This window comes from Anser cygnoides, chromosome 18 (assembly GCF_040182565.1).
Source record: "Anser cygnoides isolate HZ-2024a breed goose chromosome 18, Taihu_goose_T2T_genome, whole genome shotgun sequence".
In the NCBI taxonomy this organism is placed as follows: domain Eukaryota; kingdom Metazoa; phylum Chordata; class Aves; order Anseriformes; family Anatidae; genus Anser; species Anser cygnoides.
Window position 1 is genome coordinate 1,717,624 of NC_089890.1, and position 18,510 is coordinate 1,736,133.

The window sequence follows — 18,510 nt, forward strand, 5'->3', positions numbered from 1 at the left end:
AATAAGAAGACACAGAGTATTGGTGCTAGATGCAAATTTCTCATCACAAATTCTTCAACTGAGATCACGCAGAAGATATTTCATTTGGCATCACTGCATCTGGCTGAGGCACAGGCTCTGCCTTGCACGAGGTGACATTTGTTCCCGTTTTTCTTTTTGGGCTGAGATCACACCAGGGTTTGTAGTCACTCATCTAGTCCTTTTGCGTACGTAAGGCACATCAAAACAGATGACTGCAGCATGCTCTTCGAAATTTTCCATCCTATTAAAAGTTTTTGAAATGTCTTTTTCTCCTTCCAACTCAAAAATTAAATCATGCCTTTGAAATACTCTAGAAACAGACTTTCTGTCTCCTAAGAAGCTCTAAAAATAACAGTTTTGACCTGGATAAAGCTTTCTTTCTGGTCTCAGAGTACTGCAAAATCTTTCTATCCCACTCCTTACCAATTTCTGAGTGTACACCCATTTTTATTTTAGCATAAAACACCTGTTTTAAACTTGTCAGTTTTATAATTTGTTTCCTGTCAAGTAGCTAGAAATTCTCAGTCTTTAAGTGAAGCCTGGTGAAGTCTGAAGTGTGGCAAGGAGTAACTGCCCCTGTAATGAAAGAGATTATTACACGCCACGAGCAACTTTCAAAAGTGTCTGTAATTCTCTACTTGCTCAGTCAACTCCCTGTCACTGAGGTCATGTTGTACAGGATTCCTCTGCAACGCAATGAATGCCTCTTAGCAGACTACTCACAGAGGTTTGCATGTGGCTAGGCAAGCAGCAAGTTTCCAGGGCAGTGCTAGGAAGCTGGGGGATAAGGAAGAGGAGCCCATGGACAAGGTCAAGAGCTGCAGAGAATGAGCAAGAACCAAGCCCCAGACACAGAAGAGACAGAAGACTTTTGTGTCTATGCATCTACACTTATCCCAAAAGGGGAAGAAAGATGAGCCACACACCAACCTGAGACTGAGTAGTGGGATTACCAGAAAAGGCTGCAAGAGCAGGAGCAGAGCTTGGAGGGATCACGCTGACCACCAATTCAAGAACTGACCACTAATTTCAGGAACCGATTTCCCTCACTGAGCTAGACCCAACCACTACCCGCTCAGCCCTGTCCTCTTAGATACTCTCCTTGGCTGCTTTGTTACAATTCTCCTCCTACAAAGGACGTTTCCCCATCCAGACATCCTTTGCTACCTTTCTCCTTCTACCTTCTGCTACCCGTTTTGGGGATCAGAGAATCATGATTTAGGTGAAAGAGGACTCTGAAGGTCTGCAGTCCAACCTCCTGCTCAAAGCAGGACTAACTCCGAAGTTACACTGGGATTAAAGGAGCATCTATAACTCCACAGAGATGTGGGTGCTACTTCTACAGAAAGCGGGCATACCCTGATGTCCTCAGGCTTTCTTCGGAAAAGAAAATAATTCCCTTTCTAAAAGTTCCCAACACTGTATTTGCCTTTAAGACCAGTACTATGAAGTGAGATGGCATTTTATTTATTAAAGAGATACTTCAAAAATCTGCCTTTCCTGTCACAACAGGTAACTGAGAGCCCATGGTATTGGTATATGGTGTACATTTTTGGTATACATTTTTTGGTATACATTTTTTGGTAATGGCTGCTTCTCCTCCATGGGCATGCCTTTGCCCAGTCAGTGCTGTCATTTATCTCCCCATTACTCGTGAGACCTTCTCACAGCTTTTTGCAGTCAGACTTGAAGGTGACTGCCAGAATCTGTTCTCTGCCAGGTACGAACTCCATCACTTCAGTAGAAGCCCTTATTCCAAATCTTTTGCCAATAGGCCAACCAGCACAGCTCCCAGACTGTAATACCTTTATTACTTCACTAGTTACTACCTCTTCTGTGAAAATTACTATTCGCAATCTCTGCTTCCTGTCTTCCAAGCAATTACAAAGCCAGCAGGTATTATTCTTCATGACTCTTTCACTTGCAATGTTGTTGCCATTGCTTTTGGTTTTGAAGGAAATGCTTTACTCTTGGACTGCAAGTAGTTCCCCAAAGACCTTCAAATGTGTGTGATGTATGGAGAAGGTGCACAGTTGGCCAAACCTGAAAAATCTGTCAAAGTCCAATAAAAGCTCAAAATTCTAATTGGTTGAGAAAGCAAAGCATTTAAACAGAAAAGCAGCTGCTCTATCAAACTCCTAGTGGCAGCTTCTTTAACTATATTTATTTCTTAAAGGTGACACTCTTGCAATCTTTTCCAGAGTATAGTTAAAACAGGAATATCAAGCAACTGTCAAAGCCAGGACAGAGGAGAAAAGTGTCCTGCTTGACAGGATTATTGCAGTACCTGCATGCAATCCAAAGTACTCTGGTAGCAAGGAGAAAAGCAAAAAGAGATATAAAACCACATCAACAGTTACACTAGCCAAAAATCAACAACCTGCAAAGATAACCCAACCCTCAGTTTGAGTGAGATTTGTCTCTCACCAACTTTGTGCCCACCTTGTCCCATACAGAGATTCCCACCTCTATGCAAGCATCCGCTTGCTGAACAAAAGCCAAATCCCCAACATCAAATGCATGAACAAGGTAGCCATGCACGTTTTGAGGGCCTCCAAATCACAGTAAGATCTGAACAAATGAGTTTAAGTGCTAAATTTCAAGCTTTCTTTTCCCACCACGTTGTAACCATCCCTACCTACCACACAATGGATTCTTTGTGCACAGACTCCCCAGGTCTGAGACCAAGGAGTGCTGGGAATCAAAGCCCAGCTCAGAACGTGGCTTTGACATGATTTCAAGCAGCAGACAGCCTGCTCAGTCATGCACCCTGCTCCTAAGTCAAGGAAAACAAACCAATTTGAGCCAGGTTTACTGCATTTCCCTACAAAATTCTGCACTGGATACTTGAAAGCAGGCTGTTGCCTTTGGCATCTATGAAGTACGTAAGGCAGTTGACACTTTGTCTCATGTACATCAGAAAAACTACTAAATTCCTTCATCACCATGACCGTAACCCTCAAGGTTTTCTTTCTAAGCAGAGCTGGTCATTGTGCATAGCATTTCCTCACAAAGAAACGACTCCATACCTCTACTCATCCCCATCACTTCCCTATCACAGAGCTACACAGTAGTTGAAGTTGGAAGGCAGCTCTGGAGATCATCTAGTCCAACGCCCCTCAGCTCAAAGGAGAGTCAGCTAAAGCAGGCTGCTGAGAACCCAGTCTCTTTGGGTTTTGAATATCTCCAAAGAAGAAAACTCCACTTAGGACAACCATCTGACTGAACTCTTCCAAAAGAGGAATGGACCACACCCATTCTTCATTAATATTACATCAAAAAGCAATCCAAACACATCTAAAATGACAATATGAGGTGTTAAGTAATCCCAACCCCATATCTGGCCCCTACACTGATATTCTGGAAGGACTATGACTATAGTTCAGTTGTTTAAACAACTGTTGCTCCACATTAAACTAGCTTTCAATGACAATTTCTCTCTCTTTTTGCCTACCTGGTGTCACTGACTTATAAAGTAATTCTGTACCAGAAATATGAAAGCAAGAAGAACTGATGAGGCCCTTGTGGAAGAGCATGACCAGCTACTCAAATTGAACAAAACAACTGCCCCCTTTTTGCCCAACATGGGTAGACCCCTATTTTAAACCTGAGAGGCTGCTCCAGTCCTTCGATGAATTAGTTCAGAAAACGTGTCAAGTATCAAACCTCCCTTGCCTTAAAGGCTGCTAAGAGGCCAGCTAAATACCAACTGACGTAAGAGTAGCACACATACCAACCCTGATCCTGTCTCTGCAGCCAAAAGCAGGTGTCCCAGAAAGAACATGGAAATGGGACAATATATAATGTCACTTCCCTTCAATATTCACCCAGTTTGCAACAACTTCAGTGCCATCTAGTTAGGAGCCCAGCACTCTTAGGATCTCCAGTTCGGATACAGGTCATGCCCACTCAGAGGAGATGCCATTTACAGACATGGAGCAACCTTATGGATAAAGGTAACTTACCATCTTGCTCAATTCTTCTGGGCTCCTAACAACCGCAGAGCTGTTGCACACTGGTCAACATAGGCAATTCAGGCTGCCACCTCTGACTGTACGTCACCACTACAGACACGGCCACAGCCTTGTTAGTGAGAGATCTCAATGTCCAGGTGTACAATGAGGCACTCTGCTCTTTCTCAGATATTTTAGTACTCAGAAAGCCTCAGTGGACAGACAGAGCAGAAGCTGCTCCATGAGCCATCACACCTAGCCCCACACTCAGGCAGGCACCAAATTATCACATCAAGTTTCAGGGTTTAGTGCTTTGCATTTGCAGTTCCAGGAATCCACAGCCAAGGTTTTCTCCTAAGTCATCTTAACCACTGAGACAATGCAAACCAAAACAGGGCTCATCCCATTTGCTAGCCTGCATCATTAAGCTGTCTGCCACCATTGCAAAGCACACTCTGTGCAGATGTCACAGCACTCACACAACTGGTCCCAGACTAGCAAATGGGACAAGGGCACTGCCTCAAACGTCATCACTCGTTATCCTCAGGCAAAGGACACAATTCTCCTTTCTTCTCTACCAAAAAGCATAGAACCTATGCACACAAAAAAATATATCAAATAACATGGACACAAGTATTCCTCCTCCCTGCAGATGACCCTGGAAATGGAGCAGGCAGATCTGAGGTTGGTTACTTAATGCACCCCTGAAAGAGTTGCTGGGCACGGTCTGAATGAAATAACCTATTTGAGGACTGAACAAGTTACGATTTAACCACACAAAACTCTACCCCAGTGACTACACTCTGCCAGCACAACCAGTAATTGTACACAGCAGTAACATTTTGTGTCAAGTCAATACTTTATCACATTTTGCTCAAGAACCAATACAATCCAGGGCATCAAGAAAACTGACATTAAGAACAAAAGATACCAACTCTGCAGCCACTAAACCATCTTGTTTTATTTTGTCTTACCTCTAGAAGCTGTACTGCTCCTTCATGTTCCCTTTTTGCCTCTGCCTGTGCCTAAGAAATAAGAGACAGCGTAAATAAGAAAGCAGTCTACCTAAACTCAGTTCTACTATCATCATCACCCTGACAGACACTATTATAGCTTTAAGACACATGATAGACTGAAGGCATCTTTGGCCTATGGACAAACAGCTGTGGGAGATCATTCATGAGAAAAGCCCCTCAATTTGCTCAGGTACTAGAGTTCACCTAGACACAGACACTCTTCCCTGGGTTACTTTAGTAGACTCACATATAGCTCCTCCATACATTGCCCCTCCAAGCAACAAGGTGCAGGAGTCCCAGCTCTTCTGGGAATTCAGAGAATAAAACGTCCGTTCCCTCACACACGGCATACCTGCTGCAACCGTCTGACTTCCTCTTGTTTCTCCTGCAGGACTAGCAGCGCTTCCTTGTGTTCGGCTTCCAGCTGCTGCCTCCGCTCAGCCACATCTCTCATGTGCTGCAGAACAATTCACAGACAGTTTAAGGGCAATGTTACCGAAATATTGTCCTGTGTCCTGCCATGAGCCATGGAGTCAAAACATGGTCTGTATCTCACATCATCATTAAACAGAGGAGAAAGTAAGAAATTCTTGCCACAAGCCAGAGCAACACAGTCAAAGAAAATCCTAAAATCAGTGATGACCACCTTATTTTCCCCTTCCACCCAAATCCCTGCAGCAGCCTTTCCCAAGTCCCTCTGCTCCCTCTGGAAGGCCATGTCACAGGATCCTGCATGGCAGAACCCCCAGCAGAAGCACCAAATCTAAAGAACAGACCAAAAAAAAAAAAAAAAGCGAAGAGACAACCTGCGCCATCCAAAAACAGCACTAAGCATCTGGACAGTCCTTCCAGCCTACTGACCTTCAGCACCTGCTCTAGATTCTCCAGCTTGGTTTGAAGTCCTTGATTTGTCTGAATTACTGAATCCCGTTCCTTAGTAACCAAAACAACCTGCAACTTCAGGTCAGCATTCTCAGATTCAACCTGAAGAGAAAGGATTGGCAATTAGCACGTGTAGCCATAGGTATTTGTTGTATAAATAACGGAGGACAATTTATTTCCATAGTACACTATTTTGCAGACCTGCTTCTTACTTGTAACACCAAAATCATCAACCTCCTCTCCCTCTGTCTTCCACTCAGAACAAATACTCCCGTATTTATACGCACATAACATTTCTCCTACTAGGTTCTCTTTTGCAGGGGGGAAGGAATTGGGATACGAAGAGGTTATTTACTGAAGAGATACAAACAAAACACACAAGCTCTGAGAGCCTGTTTTTTTAATTCTAGATAGTGGGATTAACCACAGAAAACTGTGCAGAAAGACACGATAACCTGCTGAAACTGCATTTACCTCCTCCACTTACTATAGGAGGTTCCAGTAATATATTTTGTTTCTGTAGCGCACTACAGTTTGATGACTACTTGCAATGCAGATTACCAAGTAAAGAAAAATGCTTCCACTTAGAACAATTACTAAATATGTTGGAAGACCTATGCATGGTGGCAACATGATGACTCTTAGTTCATCTCAGAAAGGTTTTATGGAAGGTAATGCTCCATCTGACAAACAAAAATACTGCTTTTTACCTGTCCTGCCCATCCAGCCTTCTCATTCAGCTGCAAGTTCTCTTCAGCCAGTCGTGCATTTTCACTCTGTATCTCCTGCAGTTGGATCTCCTGTCCAGAAACAGCAGGTGTTACCATTCCAAGGTCCTCAGACTAACTCCCCCACCTTTTTCTGCAGCATGACTCCACTGTTCCTGTTGACTGATGGTTCAGGATGCTGGCAGGATGCTGCTTGAGCAGTGGAAGGTAACAGTGTGCAGCTCTACTCAGGCAGATACCAGCCCCATGTCAGATGGTCTCACAAGTTGCTGTTTCTCATTTATATAGCCTCAAAACTCAGAATAAGAAAGACATTTCCTTGTCTACTTCTGTCTAGAACTCTATGTCTACCAACAATTCATCAAATTTCACTGCTGGTTCAAGATTGCAGTCTTCCCTACAAATTTCAGTAGAGGAAGAAAAATTTTATGTCTCTGAGCAGGCAGGAAGCCATGGACACTTACTGAGTTATGCAAGTCTTGTCCACCTACAGCCCTTACAGCATCAGAGGAATTTGACAGTTTCATAATTACAAGTGATTCCACAGAGACACACGCACATACATACATTCCCACACCACACAGTTTTAAGGAAATATTTTCACATATTTTCTGGATATTCCAAGAGCTAATACCCTGTACTGGAGAGTCTCAATCCCAGTCCTTCAAGGTGACTTGGTCCCTTCTTGATCTCAAAAATCTGCTAACAACATATAACAACAAACTTATTCCCTAAACACCCCATACTTATCCAAACAGTGAGCTATGCATCATGGACATGTAGAACTGACATTTGAGCAAAAGGCAAAACAACTATTCAAAGGGTCATCACCCTTTGACGAAACTTTACATTGTGGTAGTCATTAATACCACCAGAGCTGCTCAGCAAGGTAGAAACAGAAGGGAGAAATCTGGATGCCGTGATATGACCTGCAAAACCTCCATGAAATGGAAAAGAGGCAAGGTTTCATCCAAAAAATAAGAAGCACAAGAAAATTATGTGCAATTACCTTCTCAGGATGCAGAAATCTTTTGATGCTTGCCTGGAGTATATGTGAAAATAGAAAGCATCTCCCCAGACTTGCAAAGGCTATGGAGTTTCATCCAGTGATTTATGTAGCTTTATCCAACCCACAACTAGCTGAAAGACTAAATAAACAATTCCTGCTTCAAGGGCTGAAGCCCAGAATTTGTGACACTGTTCAGATTAAGAAGATGACTGGCAACTCCTTACTGCAATAAACAAACAGAACCCAAGACAACCACACAACAACCTAGATCTTATTCTACCATTAGATTCACAACACTAGGCAACGAGAACACTTACGAGTTCTTTGCATCTTTTATGTTTTTTCCTCACTTCATGCTCAAGGTTTTCACATTTCTTGCGCTTTTTCTTGAGTTCAAATTCCTGCACAAAACAAGAATAAATAGATCACTAAGTCCATGTTCTTACAGTGCGTAAGAAATTCAGGCTCTGCTTCTCAGACCCAGTGCTATATTAGCTTTTCCTATTTTCTTAAGAAAAACTCTTTTTTACAAACATAAATAATATATAAACCTAGGGAGATTTTTCTAAAAACATAGTAAACCAAAAAACTTTTTAAGTAAAACAGCTACTCCTCTCTTTCTCAACCCTTTCAACTTCTGGAAACAGTTCTCTATTTCCCATTTGCAAATATTGTCCCTGTTTGTGTAGGATAGGATGAAGGACAAGATGTGAGGAACAAGAAGACAGAGTTGTGCAGAATATTCAGCCTGAAACAACAGCCGTGCTAAACTAGCTCTTTTTCTAATCCAAATGACATCTAACAAAGAGCAGACATTGTCTGGTTATGTACCTTTATCTATAGTTACTTGCGATCACTCTTGGTTCCCCAGATAGAAAAGAATGGCTAAACTTCACTGTGAACTGTCCTAGTTTGCTGGAATAATTCACAAGAGCCATATTCCTCACAACGTCTGTCCCAAGTTAGTCACATCCGTTTCCCAGTTCAGATAAGACTAAACTAAACACATTACAGAATCTACTGGCATGGTTTCCTCTCATTTTAGTCTGATGCATTCCCCCACCAGCTCACCTAAGACTCAGCACAATACCGGGAGATGCCTCCCAGAAGCACTCTCAGTGCAGAGACAGCCTTTGTAGCTTGTGCCTAAAAAAGACTTCAGTCCCCTAAATCTCTGCCTGGATCCTATGGGTGAAAACCGCAAGAAAGCCTTGCACTCCTTCACCTAAAACCAGACTGGTTTTATCCTGGAAGGGAAGTGCCAATACGCACAGACCCCTCTTGCACCCGCAGACAGGGCAACAACTCACCAGCTGCTGAATCTGCTGGCTGCTCTCTGGGTCTGTTATTGCATTTCTAGGAGGGAAATTTTCATGTCCTTCAGAGGCAGCGCCCAGTGGTAGCACACCTGGTTCCACCTGGAAAGCAAGCAAGGTATCAGAGAGCTCAGGGACAGTCAGGAGAACAGAGCCCACCTCACAACACATGCGCTAAGGGAGAAGACACTCTCCTGGCCGTACCACCTAAGACAGAAACATCCCACATGAAAACTTCCAATCTTCTCCAGAATTTATGATTAGAAAGGTTGATGTCACATCAGGGACCGGTCAGCCACCAGAGAGAGACATGTGTTGGGCAGGTTCTGGAGCCCAGTGCCACTCAGACCAGCTTGACTAGACCACCCACGTGCAATGGTGGATTCTAGGAAGCTCTCGGGTTTGAGTTCCCCTTCGTGCCTCATCTGAAGTTTCAATGAGAGGCATCAGCAACACCTTCCACGGCCTTCTCCAAAGCAATAAACACAGCAGGAAGATGGTCAGATGGGAGGACAAAACCCTCACAAACTGCAGAAAGTAGAAATCAGTGAAGATCTCGGAATACAAGAAAATCTGTTAAAAACAACTTCAGAAGAACTACTAAAAATACGGGGAAAAAAATCTATTTTTTATTTATGGCCTAGTGACAAAGTTTCACAAGAGACTGTATTACACACCTCAAGAATTTCTAAACTGTTTTTTTTTTTTTTCCCTGTTTTGTACACAAGTTTCTAACAGAATACCTTTTAATCTGGGCTACAAACACACCTTTAATCCTCTGAATTTTCACTCTCAACTGATGTCTGACCTGGCATCGTCTGGCCAGAGTAATCCCTGACAGGAGGGTAAGGCGGGAGGTAAACTGAAGAAAGAGGGCAACATTTAAATATTGAATTTGAAGTTATTTTTGATAAATGGTCTTAGGGACAGGAGATTGGGATCATCAAATCCAACTCATACGGTGAAGAAGCAGGACTTTGTGACTCCATCTCAGCCTCTAACCTTCATCTATCTGCCACCAGAAGTGGAATTTCTCATTTCACTTTGAGCATCTACAGCGTTGAGGGATCTGTGACAGATCTATGTTAGTAAGTCTGAGCTCCCTTTATAGTCAGTTATTAAGAGAATATCCCAGCACTACACCTGCTGTCTCTTACATATTTCAGACTTGAAACTCTGGTTTTAAATACAACTATATTCATGGCTCCACTGCTGAAACCCAGAAAACTACGAGACCACAAGCCTGGGCTATCAAAGCTTTCAGATTTTTTGCTACAGAGCTGGTGCTTGAAATAGGAAAAATCCTGAAACCACCATCCCGCAGCAAGGCTCACAGATTTCTTAGCACCCCTGGAACAAGGGTGACATTGGTCTGGCAGATCAAGACCCAACCAGCAGCTGGAAATCTTGAGATCCTCTACCCAGGCCATGGTGCCTTATGAGCCCCATCTCTCAGAAGCCTTCAAACGTTTTGTAAAAACGCTGTTTTTGCCAGTGGAACCGCCCTTTGGGACTAAGGTAACTAACTAAACCCCTCAGTCTCACTTGGAACTTGAAAGGCTTTGGGTTAATATTTAACTCTGGAATACCCACGTGTTGAGATTTTTATTTTTAAACTATCTGGCACATACTAAGTTTCAAATCTATATTCCCCCCACCCCCACAAAAATTTTGCTTCCTCACAAACTGAAAACATTGCATTTTAGTCTGCTTTAACAAAGTAAGGTCCCGAGGAATGCTAGTGGATACCACCTAAGGTTTGACACCTACTGTACCAGTAACATGCACTACGCTTAACAAGCCATCCACTCACGAACAAATATACAAGGCAAATCTGCCTGCTTGTAAACATTTCTCATTAAAATGTTAAATAAAATGATGAAATCCCTGATTACAGTCAACCTACAAAATTTAGAAAATTAAATTTGCCCGCTTGGACCTAATTTCCTCCCAAGAACAAAGACAATCCCCCCAGCCACATGCTCATATACTGCTATTTTTCTGCAGAACCCAGACTCATCACCGCATCAGACAACTGGTAAACGAGACTGGCACACACCATGAAGGGAGCTGTGATTTGGAGCTGTGCCACCTCATTCACAGCAGAGCCTGGAAGATGCTCAGTGCATCAGCCAGGTGCAAGTATTCTGTTCAGCAAAACAGTTAAAAATAACTAGAGAAAAGCTGCTTTCCACCCTCGGAGCTATCCACAGTGTGCACCTACACTGGCAGAGCCCATCGAGACAGCACGGTGGGGCTGTACAGCTGATGAGACATCCAGGATGTCCTGGTTTAAGTCAAGCATACAACAGGCACAGAACTACCCGAGCTTTGGCAAATGACCAGAATGTTTAAAGCAAGCAATAAAGTAAATTAAAAATGTTGTAGGCTTTTTAGAAAGCTCTGTCCTTGGCATCCAGGAGGCATCACTGCAATCCTGCCCCTAAATCACGTTCCACCCAGCCGTGGTCCCTTCCCTCGGCTGTGCCAGGGCAGCTCTGCACAATACCACACAGAGCTGGACCAGAAAACTGATGCAGGTTACAGAACAAGATGGAAGGAAGGCCGTGTTTGCTAGGCCACTTTTAATCCTGATCCGTTCTCTAGTCCCTAGCACTCCACTGCAGCAGTACAACTGAAGAGGTAGCGGGGACATGCAGTGGGGAACAGGAGGCTGTTGAAGCCGGCACAGTCAATGAGAGAAATCCCTCTTAAATCATGATTGGACTTAACAGAGATAAGCATCACTTCTAAACCCTAAAGAAGTACAGAAATCAGCAGGAAAACAGAGAAAAGGGATTTTCCAATGACACTTAGAAACAAAGCTTGTTCTTTACATCCTGAGGAAGTTCTTTGAAAGTCGTGGAATACAGCCCTGATGCACTGTGCCAGGGAGTGAGACAGAAGAGTGAAATCATTTATTTTAACTGCAGTAACTGGGATTACTGCCCCAAGGGCTAACTTCATTCTCAGTGCCGCACCACTGTGCCCACATGAACACAACCCACTGAGCCCAGGGTGTTCTGTGCTACAGTTTCAGCTGTGAGACTTGCAACAGTTCCTTACTCCCTGCTAATTACTGCTATCAGACTTAGTCTTCTTGTTATTTTTGAGAGAGAAAACCTTTTGACAATGAGGACAGACTGCCCTGAACCTGAAAAATGAAGAGCAGCTGTGAGAAAGGATAAAACGCATGTTCTCTGTCATGAGAAGAATCTGACAGAATCTGGAGGATCAACTTAACGTCAAGGTACAGAAGGGCTGTCCAAGGATGATAACAGCAGAGCAGGACGAAAAAGAGAGAAAGAGAGACAGAGAGACAGAGAGACAGAGAGACAGAGAGACAGAGAGACAGAGAGACAGAGAGACAGACAAGCCTGTACGTCCATCCTCATCATCGAAGAGTTTAGGCGGTGAGGGCTCACCATGGCAGAAATCTCAAACTGAGGATCTGTATCAAACTGAACTGTCTGCTAGAAGAAATGTGGAGACCAGTAAAATAAACAGTAACAAATCACCAAGATTAGACAATATTCACCCAAGAGTACATGAACTGAATCTCTCATTTCAGTAGTAACTGAGTAAGGACATGTACTGAGTCACTTCTCTGACACTGCCTTAATACAAAATAACTGGTAGGTGGCAAATATCAAGTTTTAAAAGTATTCCAGTGGTGATCTGGGAAAAAAGAGACTAGCACATTTGACATCTGTTCCAGGCAAACCCACAGAAATTGCAAAAAAGATTAAGCAAGTATTTAAAACAAACCTATATTTGAAAAAGAAAAAACAAACAAAAACCAACCCCCTCCTACACCCCCAAATCTATAAAATGCGTGAGGATGATTCAGTAGGTACAGTTTGCTTGGGTACTCTGCTACAGTACTTTTAACGGCATCTGCAGACATTAAGCCACCACAGGATGGGGGAAGGTTTTCTCTCGGGTAAATATCTGGTAAAAATGAGAAGACTAATGGAGAGGCAGCAGGAACTGTGCTGCCCAAGAACTGATGCTGCATTGACACAAACGGTGAAAAGAGTCTCATGACACTGGGAGATTACAGCGTGGCATTAAAGAAATGATGTTTTAATAGAACCCAAAGCTTAGACAAAAAGGCAAAGAGATCTATTAGGAGAGGGAGAGAAAACTTCATTATGTCGCTCTATAAATCAGTGACAGGGTCTGGGATACTGCACGCTGCAGTGCTTCCCCCAGCACAAAAAGAGTAGAGAAAATGTACAAAGAAAGGAGACAAAGATGATTAACGCTGAATAATGAAGGAGGCTAGAACCCACCAGTACCGAAACAAAAAGTGGCTGGAGGAATACAGGAGAAAGGTCACAAGGCACTTGGAAAAGATGAACGCTGACTGAATACTCAGTACATTCAGCACAACCGCGGGGCAATGAATGCGAGCAGCTGGCAGTTGCGAGAGCTCCTCACACAGACTCTGGGCGTGAAATTCCGCCCCAGGACGCTACGGGTACTGAAAAATTCAATCAGAAACCGGGCGAACCCCCGGGAAGATAAAGCCACCAGGTGGCGGGGAGGACCCCGCGGTGCCACCCCCGGCTCGGGCCGGCCTCCGGCCCTCTGCGGCCCGGCCTCCCCCGGGGCCCGCCGCGGAGGCCCCAGCGGAGGGGCCGGGCCGGGCCGGGCCGCGCTGAGCCACCCCGCCCCGCCCCGCCCCCGCGGCACCGGGCCCCGCCGCGGGGCAGCTGCTGCCCGCCGGAGCCCCGGGCCCGCCGCGGGCCCCGTTGGCCGCCCCCCCCCCCGGCCCGGCGCGGGTGGCCGCGGCGGGCCCGTCCTTACCTGCGGGCTGCGCGGCGCGGCGGGGATTTAGCGGGCCGTACCACTGCGGCCGCCGGGGGGGGGGGGGGGGGGGGGGGGGCGGCCCGGGCCCGGGCCCGGGCCCGGGCCCGCCAGGCCCTGCTCCCGCTGTTCGGCGCCGCCCGGGCGGGAGGCGAAGCCCGGAGCAGAGGGCCCTCCGCTCCGCCGACACGGAGCCCTCGCCTGGGGGGGGGGGGGGGGGCTGCCGGCAGCGGCCGCCGTCCCCTCGCCAGGCGAGGCTTGGTGCTCGGGCAGGCCGCTTTGAAAACTGGCACAGCCAACGCTGACTGCGGCGCTCACGTCCTCCTCGCAAGCGTCCTGAGAACGTTAATTCATTCAGTAACGAAATCGCAAGACTTTTAGCTTGCTGACCGGCTTTGTCTCACCTTCCTGTGTGCTTCCACTCTTAGCACTGGGTCTCCCGAGCGGGCCTCCTTTGGTAGAGGGGAGTCTTTGATGCAGGTATTTAGTGTTGCTCCCAAGCAGGCGGTGGCGCTTGGCAGAGAGCTGCCTGGACTGGTTTTAGAGGAACGCAGGCACTCCTTGAAATTCTTCAGAGCGATCTGTCTCTGCAGCCGCAGCACTTCTTTCTGCGACTCCCGCAACAGCCGATCAAACTCAACAACGTTCAGGCAGCGAGGGTCATCCTGCGGGAAATGCAAAGCCAGCGGTGTATCACTGCCAAGCTCGACAAGGTGGAGCAGGTCACGGTGGTGATTTCACACACAAGCTGCAAAAGCATTGCCGAACAACTACTAAAAGCATTACCGAACAACTACCAGCAAAAACAGGTAATGCAGCACACAAAGGTTTTACTTTCCTGCGTCTCCAAAGCCTCAGAAACAGTCATTTTGCATCCCTTATTTCAACACGTTATTTCATCCACAGATGAAAACTAGCCTGTAATGCTTCTACAATTATCCCAGTGCAAAGCTATACTAAAAAGGGCCTAGCGTGTGTTTTCTAAGTGCTTGCCAGTAGAGAGCGCGTCAGGATAATAAAATTTCATTTCCCAGCAGAACAAGAGCCTCGGCTGGTTTCCTTTATTGTGGGTGCTGGCATTCTCTGCAGCCCTATGCATGCATGGTGGTTTAGGGTTTTAAATGCTGGGAATAATGAAGAATATCTGAGACTTGTTAAGTTCTGACTCAGGATGTTGTTGTTTAGTTTTTTAAACATTCTTGATTTCTAACCTCATCAGAGAGTGATAGATGGGCTCCCATCTTCAGCACAAATGGTCACTCTGGACCCAGAGCCAGCAGCTTTTAAAGGAAACCAGTGCAATTTTATTCTCACAAAAAAGGTGTGCATATGTCACCAGTTTTGTTAATTCTTCACAGGTTTTTACAGATTTCAGGAAGCTGAAAAAACATGTACCTGCATGTCTGTACGTACATACAAAAGCTGGTTATGAAAACCTGTCTTTACAAATATGCTGCTGAAGGAGACGTTGCTCATTCCCCTGGAAAGCTCCTAAGCCAGTGAATTCAATACATAATTGGTATCCAGGACAAATTTAATCTGCTTCCCTGTTCACATCTTATTCACCCTAAAAATAGTATGTGCTTTGCAAATGCAATTTTGGTCAAAAAATGTAGTTGCTCTCAAGCTACAAGGGGGAAACTGAGGCACCATTAATGGGAACTGGTTACAGATTTAAGAAGCAAGCAGCTGGGCCCTCCCATGTACAGGCTATCAGGGTATAGTTCTTTAAACAAAATTGACAGTGGCTGCATAAAAAAACTCCCTTCCCCCACCAAAAAAAAAAAAAAAGGCGGCTATTATCAACAGAAAGCCTCCAGAGCCTGGGGGAACAAGGGAGTAGAAAAAAGCTCAGATTCCCTCTCATATCATACATGTCCCCTGCAGCTGCCTTGCCATTCCCTGAAATTCCTTGTTTCCAAGAATCTTCACTGCAAGAAACTGCAGCCTGCTGGGAGCTGGTGCTAGGGCTTGGTTGGAAACCCATCACTGGAGCATGATCTCAGGAAATCATTTTATCCTGAGAGCCCTAACTTTGCAAAACAAGGCCAATGCTTTTGCAGTCCGGTGTGCGGGTTGGCTTGCCACTGGAAAGGAACTGAGCAGATCCATTTCATAGCTACTGAAAAATTTGTGCGGAATTAAGTATGCTAGATTAAAATTGATCTGGTTACAAACTCTGAGCATGCACATAATATCTCTGCATATAAACCCCTTCACTGGCATAATGCATTTTGCATGCTACAGACAGATTAGGTGAATTTTGAATTTTAACTAGCTGAGAATTAAAATTTAATGAGCAGCTTGCTTGGAAGAGAAATGGGAAAAACAAGATCAGATGGAATGAGTTCCTCTAGAGCAATTTTTCTCTGCAGATTCCCTGCTTGTCTGTTGATGCCCTCCGTTGCTGGTACGTTGGCAGGTTAAACAGGCAGTCCTATCTTCCCAGCCAGTGTTGTCACCCATGCCCTAGCAAGGCAGAAGCTGAAATCAGCCCTGAGGATTACACCGATGTGTATTTCCTTGGCCACTAATGAGTCTTGCTCTCCTGCCTTTGTCACATTCCTCTACAGTTTGTTACTCTCCTATCCCTGGCAGATTCAGGTTGGTTGCTGGGCATGCTCTGCTGTGAACATCAGACAGCTTTGAGAGGCTGTTCCTGCTTCTGTGGGGGTTGCAGCGAGCAGTCATGAGGACATGAAGGAAATTTGTTCTCAGTGAGACTGTAGGACACATGCAGACCTGGATAACTTTCTCCTGTGTTTTAACGCCAGAAGGGATCACTGGGGCAGCTCTTTACAAAGAGCAAACACCACCCAATTATTCTTGTCCTGACTAGACCTACATTAGGGAAAGAGGGAGAATCTACCTGCAAACATGTAGTTAAAGCGAACATATGGAGAGCTCAGGGAATGAAATAAAGCTGCTTTCAGCAAGGAAGTATTTGTCACCTCAGTATTACTGGAGGTAGAGTAAGTAGAAATGCAAGTATTCTTTCAGCTCAGCAGGGTGCAAAAACATAGCGCTGCACTTGACCACAACCATATTGGTGAAAAAGAGAGAATGAGAGTTTGTTAGCCGGCCTACACCAAAGGTTTCTAGCTTAGGAACAATAGACATACCTGGTATGCACAGAACAGATTGCTCTAGTCATCTTGAGTGAGAACTGTTTTATCTAGCTTCAGATGTCTGCAGAGGCTCCTTTCAGAGCCATTACAGAGAATAAGTGCTTCGAGGGAATGACACATCCAAGCAGTTTTAGATACCTGTCTCCGGATTAGATGAATTAACCCTTTTATCTCATCAGTTATTTCAGCAAGTTCTGTGCTGGTGCTAAAGGGAACACAGGCAACCTGCACTGCTGTAGGCATCAGCATTGTAGATGGTTTCATGGACACACACCCTCATCTTAGGATTTGTACCCCTACTAATAGGAACCCAAATACGCACTACTGTGCCTGTAAGCACTCAGAAAGCTGCGGCTGAGGACATGAGATACAGGGTGGTTACTGGGAATGTGCTCAGCTGGTTTACTTTTTAAAGGAATGTCTTAAAAGGAAGTCCTGCTTCTACATCTCACTTGAAGTTTAGCGCTGTGAAAGGTCATCCTGTATCTGTGGCTTCTTGGGGGCTTTCCAGGGGCAGACTTTTAGGTCACTGCTGAAAATGGCAGCTCAGACCCATGAATTCATGAAGTGAGAACTGGAGTATCCCCCAACATACTGTTCTGGAGGGGTCTGGACCCCATCTTGGCCACACACTCACCCAACTTCTCCCATACCAACTCACACATCAAATACTGTTTTCAGTCTGTCCTTCTCATACTGCTGGAGCGTGGTTCCCAGCACTGTTACTGCACTGTTTTCACCCAGCCACTGCGTGATGTCCCAGAAGTTTCTCACCTTCCCTGCAATGAGCTTAGCCTGCAGCTCCCGGCACTCCTGCTGCAGAGCTTCAATCTGCTTGTCTTTTGCCAGGAGAGCACTGGCTTGCTCTGTCAGGTCCTTGGCACGCTGGCAGGCAAATGCTTTTTTACACAGCTCCAGGCTGGAACCCTTTAGAGGCACTGGAGCAGTTACCTATACCAGAGAGAGCAGCAAGAGAGAAAGCCAAATGCATTGGTGTTGATCAACTACCACCCCAACTACCATCAGGCAGAGACCACTGTCAAGAAATGCAGCCTAGCCCCAACAGGGGAGAACAAGAGGTGTATGGAAAGACAGACAGGGGAGAACAAGAGGTGTATGCAAAAGTGGGAGGAAAGAGGAAAGGCTTCTTGGAGAATTGGATCAGAGAGGAGGTGGGAGGGAGAAGGTGCTCAGCAGATTGGGCCAATGCATACGTAGTCAGCACAGAGGGCTGCAGGCAGGGCAACAGCAGCCCTGGGGAGGAGAAAGCCAGGATGAAGGCTGAAAGATAAGAGAGGACAGCAGAAAAGAGAGGAGGGTGGCAGGACAGACGAGCATGGGAGCAAGAGTGAAGGCAGCCAAGACGGTAAGAGAAATGGGGCTTTTATGGGGTCCTTGAAAGGCAAGGGGGAAGAGCTTCAGCATGCATGGGTGGGAGATACAGGCAAAGGGGAGCGGCAAGAAAGAGACCAGTCAGGGCCAGCACAGCTGGGGGATGTTCAGCAGAAGAAGCAGTTCAGCTTCACGCACTCCCTTGGAAGGGAGGGGAGAGCAAGAGTGGGAAGTTGTGGGGAGCGGAGGGGACAGGGACAGGCAGAAGGCTGGGCACAGCCTCTGAGCAGAGGCCCTGGGCAGGGCATGATGC

General features: G+C 45.6%; 1 protein-coding gene across 9 annotated transcripts in view; it reads right to left on the reverse strand.

The window, feature by feature from the left end:
• Positions 1 to 18,510, reverse strand: part of TSPOAP1 (TSPO associated protein 1) — a 71,010-nt gene that overhangs the window by 35,839 nt on the left and 16,661 nt on the right. For 7 of the 9 annotated variants that reach the window (XM_066979852.1, XM_066979851.1, XM_066979848.1 and 4 more), the window contains exons 4-12: positions 17,640 to 17,816; positions 14,142 to 14,402; positions 8,920 to 9,027; positions 7,927 to 8,010; positions 6,583 to 6,672; positions 5,852 to 5,974; positions 5,343 to 5,447; positions 4,949 to 4,999; positions 2,309 to 2,329 (exon numbers count right to left, since the gene is read on the reverse strand). In XM_066979852.1, coding sequence (XP_066835953.1) covers positions 2,309 to 2,329; positions 4,949 to 4,999; positions 5,343 to 5,447; positions 5,852 to 5,974; positions 6,583 to 6,672; positions 7,927 to 8,010; positions 8,920 to 9,027; positions 14,142 to 14,402; positions 17,640 to 17,816 — 1,020 coding nt within the window. The remainder of the gene's footprint in view (positions 1 to 2,308; positions 2,330 to 4,948; positions 5,000 to 5,342; positions 5,448 to 5,851; positions 5,975 to 6,582; positions 6,673 to 7,926; positions 8,011 to 8,919; positions 9,028 to 14,141; positions 14,403 to 17,639; positions 17,817 to 18,510) is intronic. The other 2 variants (XM_066979853.1, XM_066979850.1) reach the window with 2 other exon arrangements.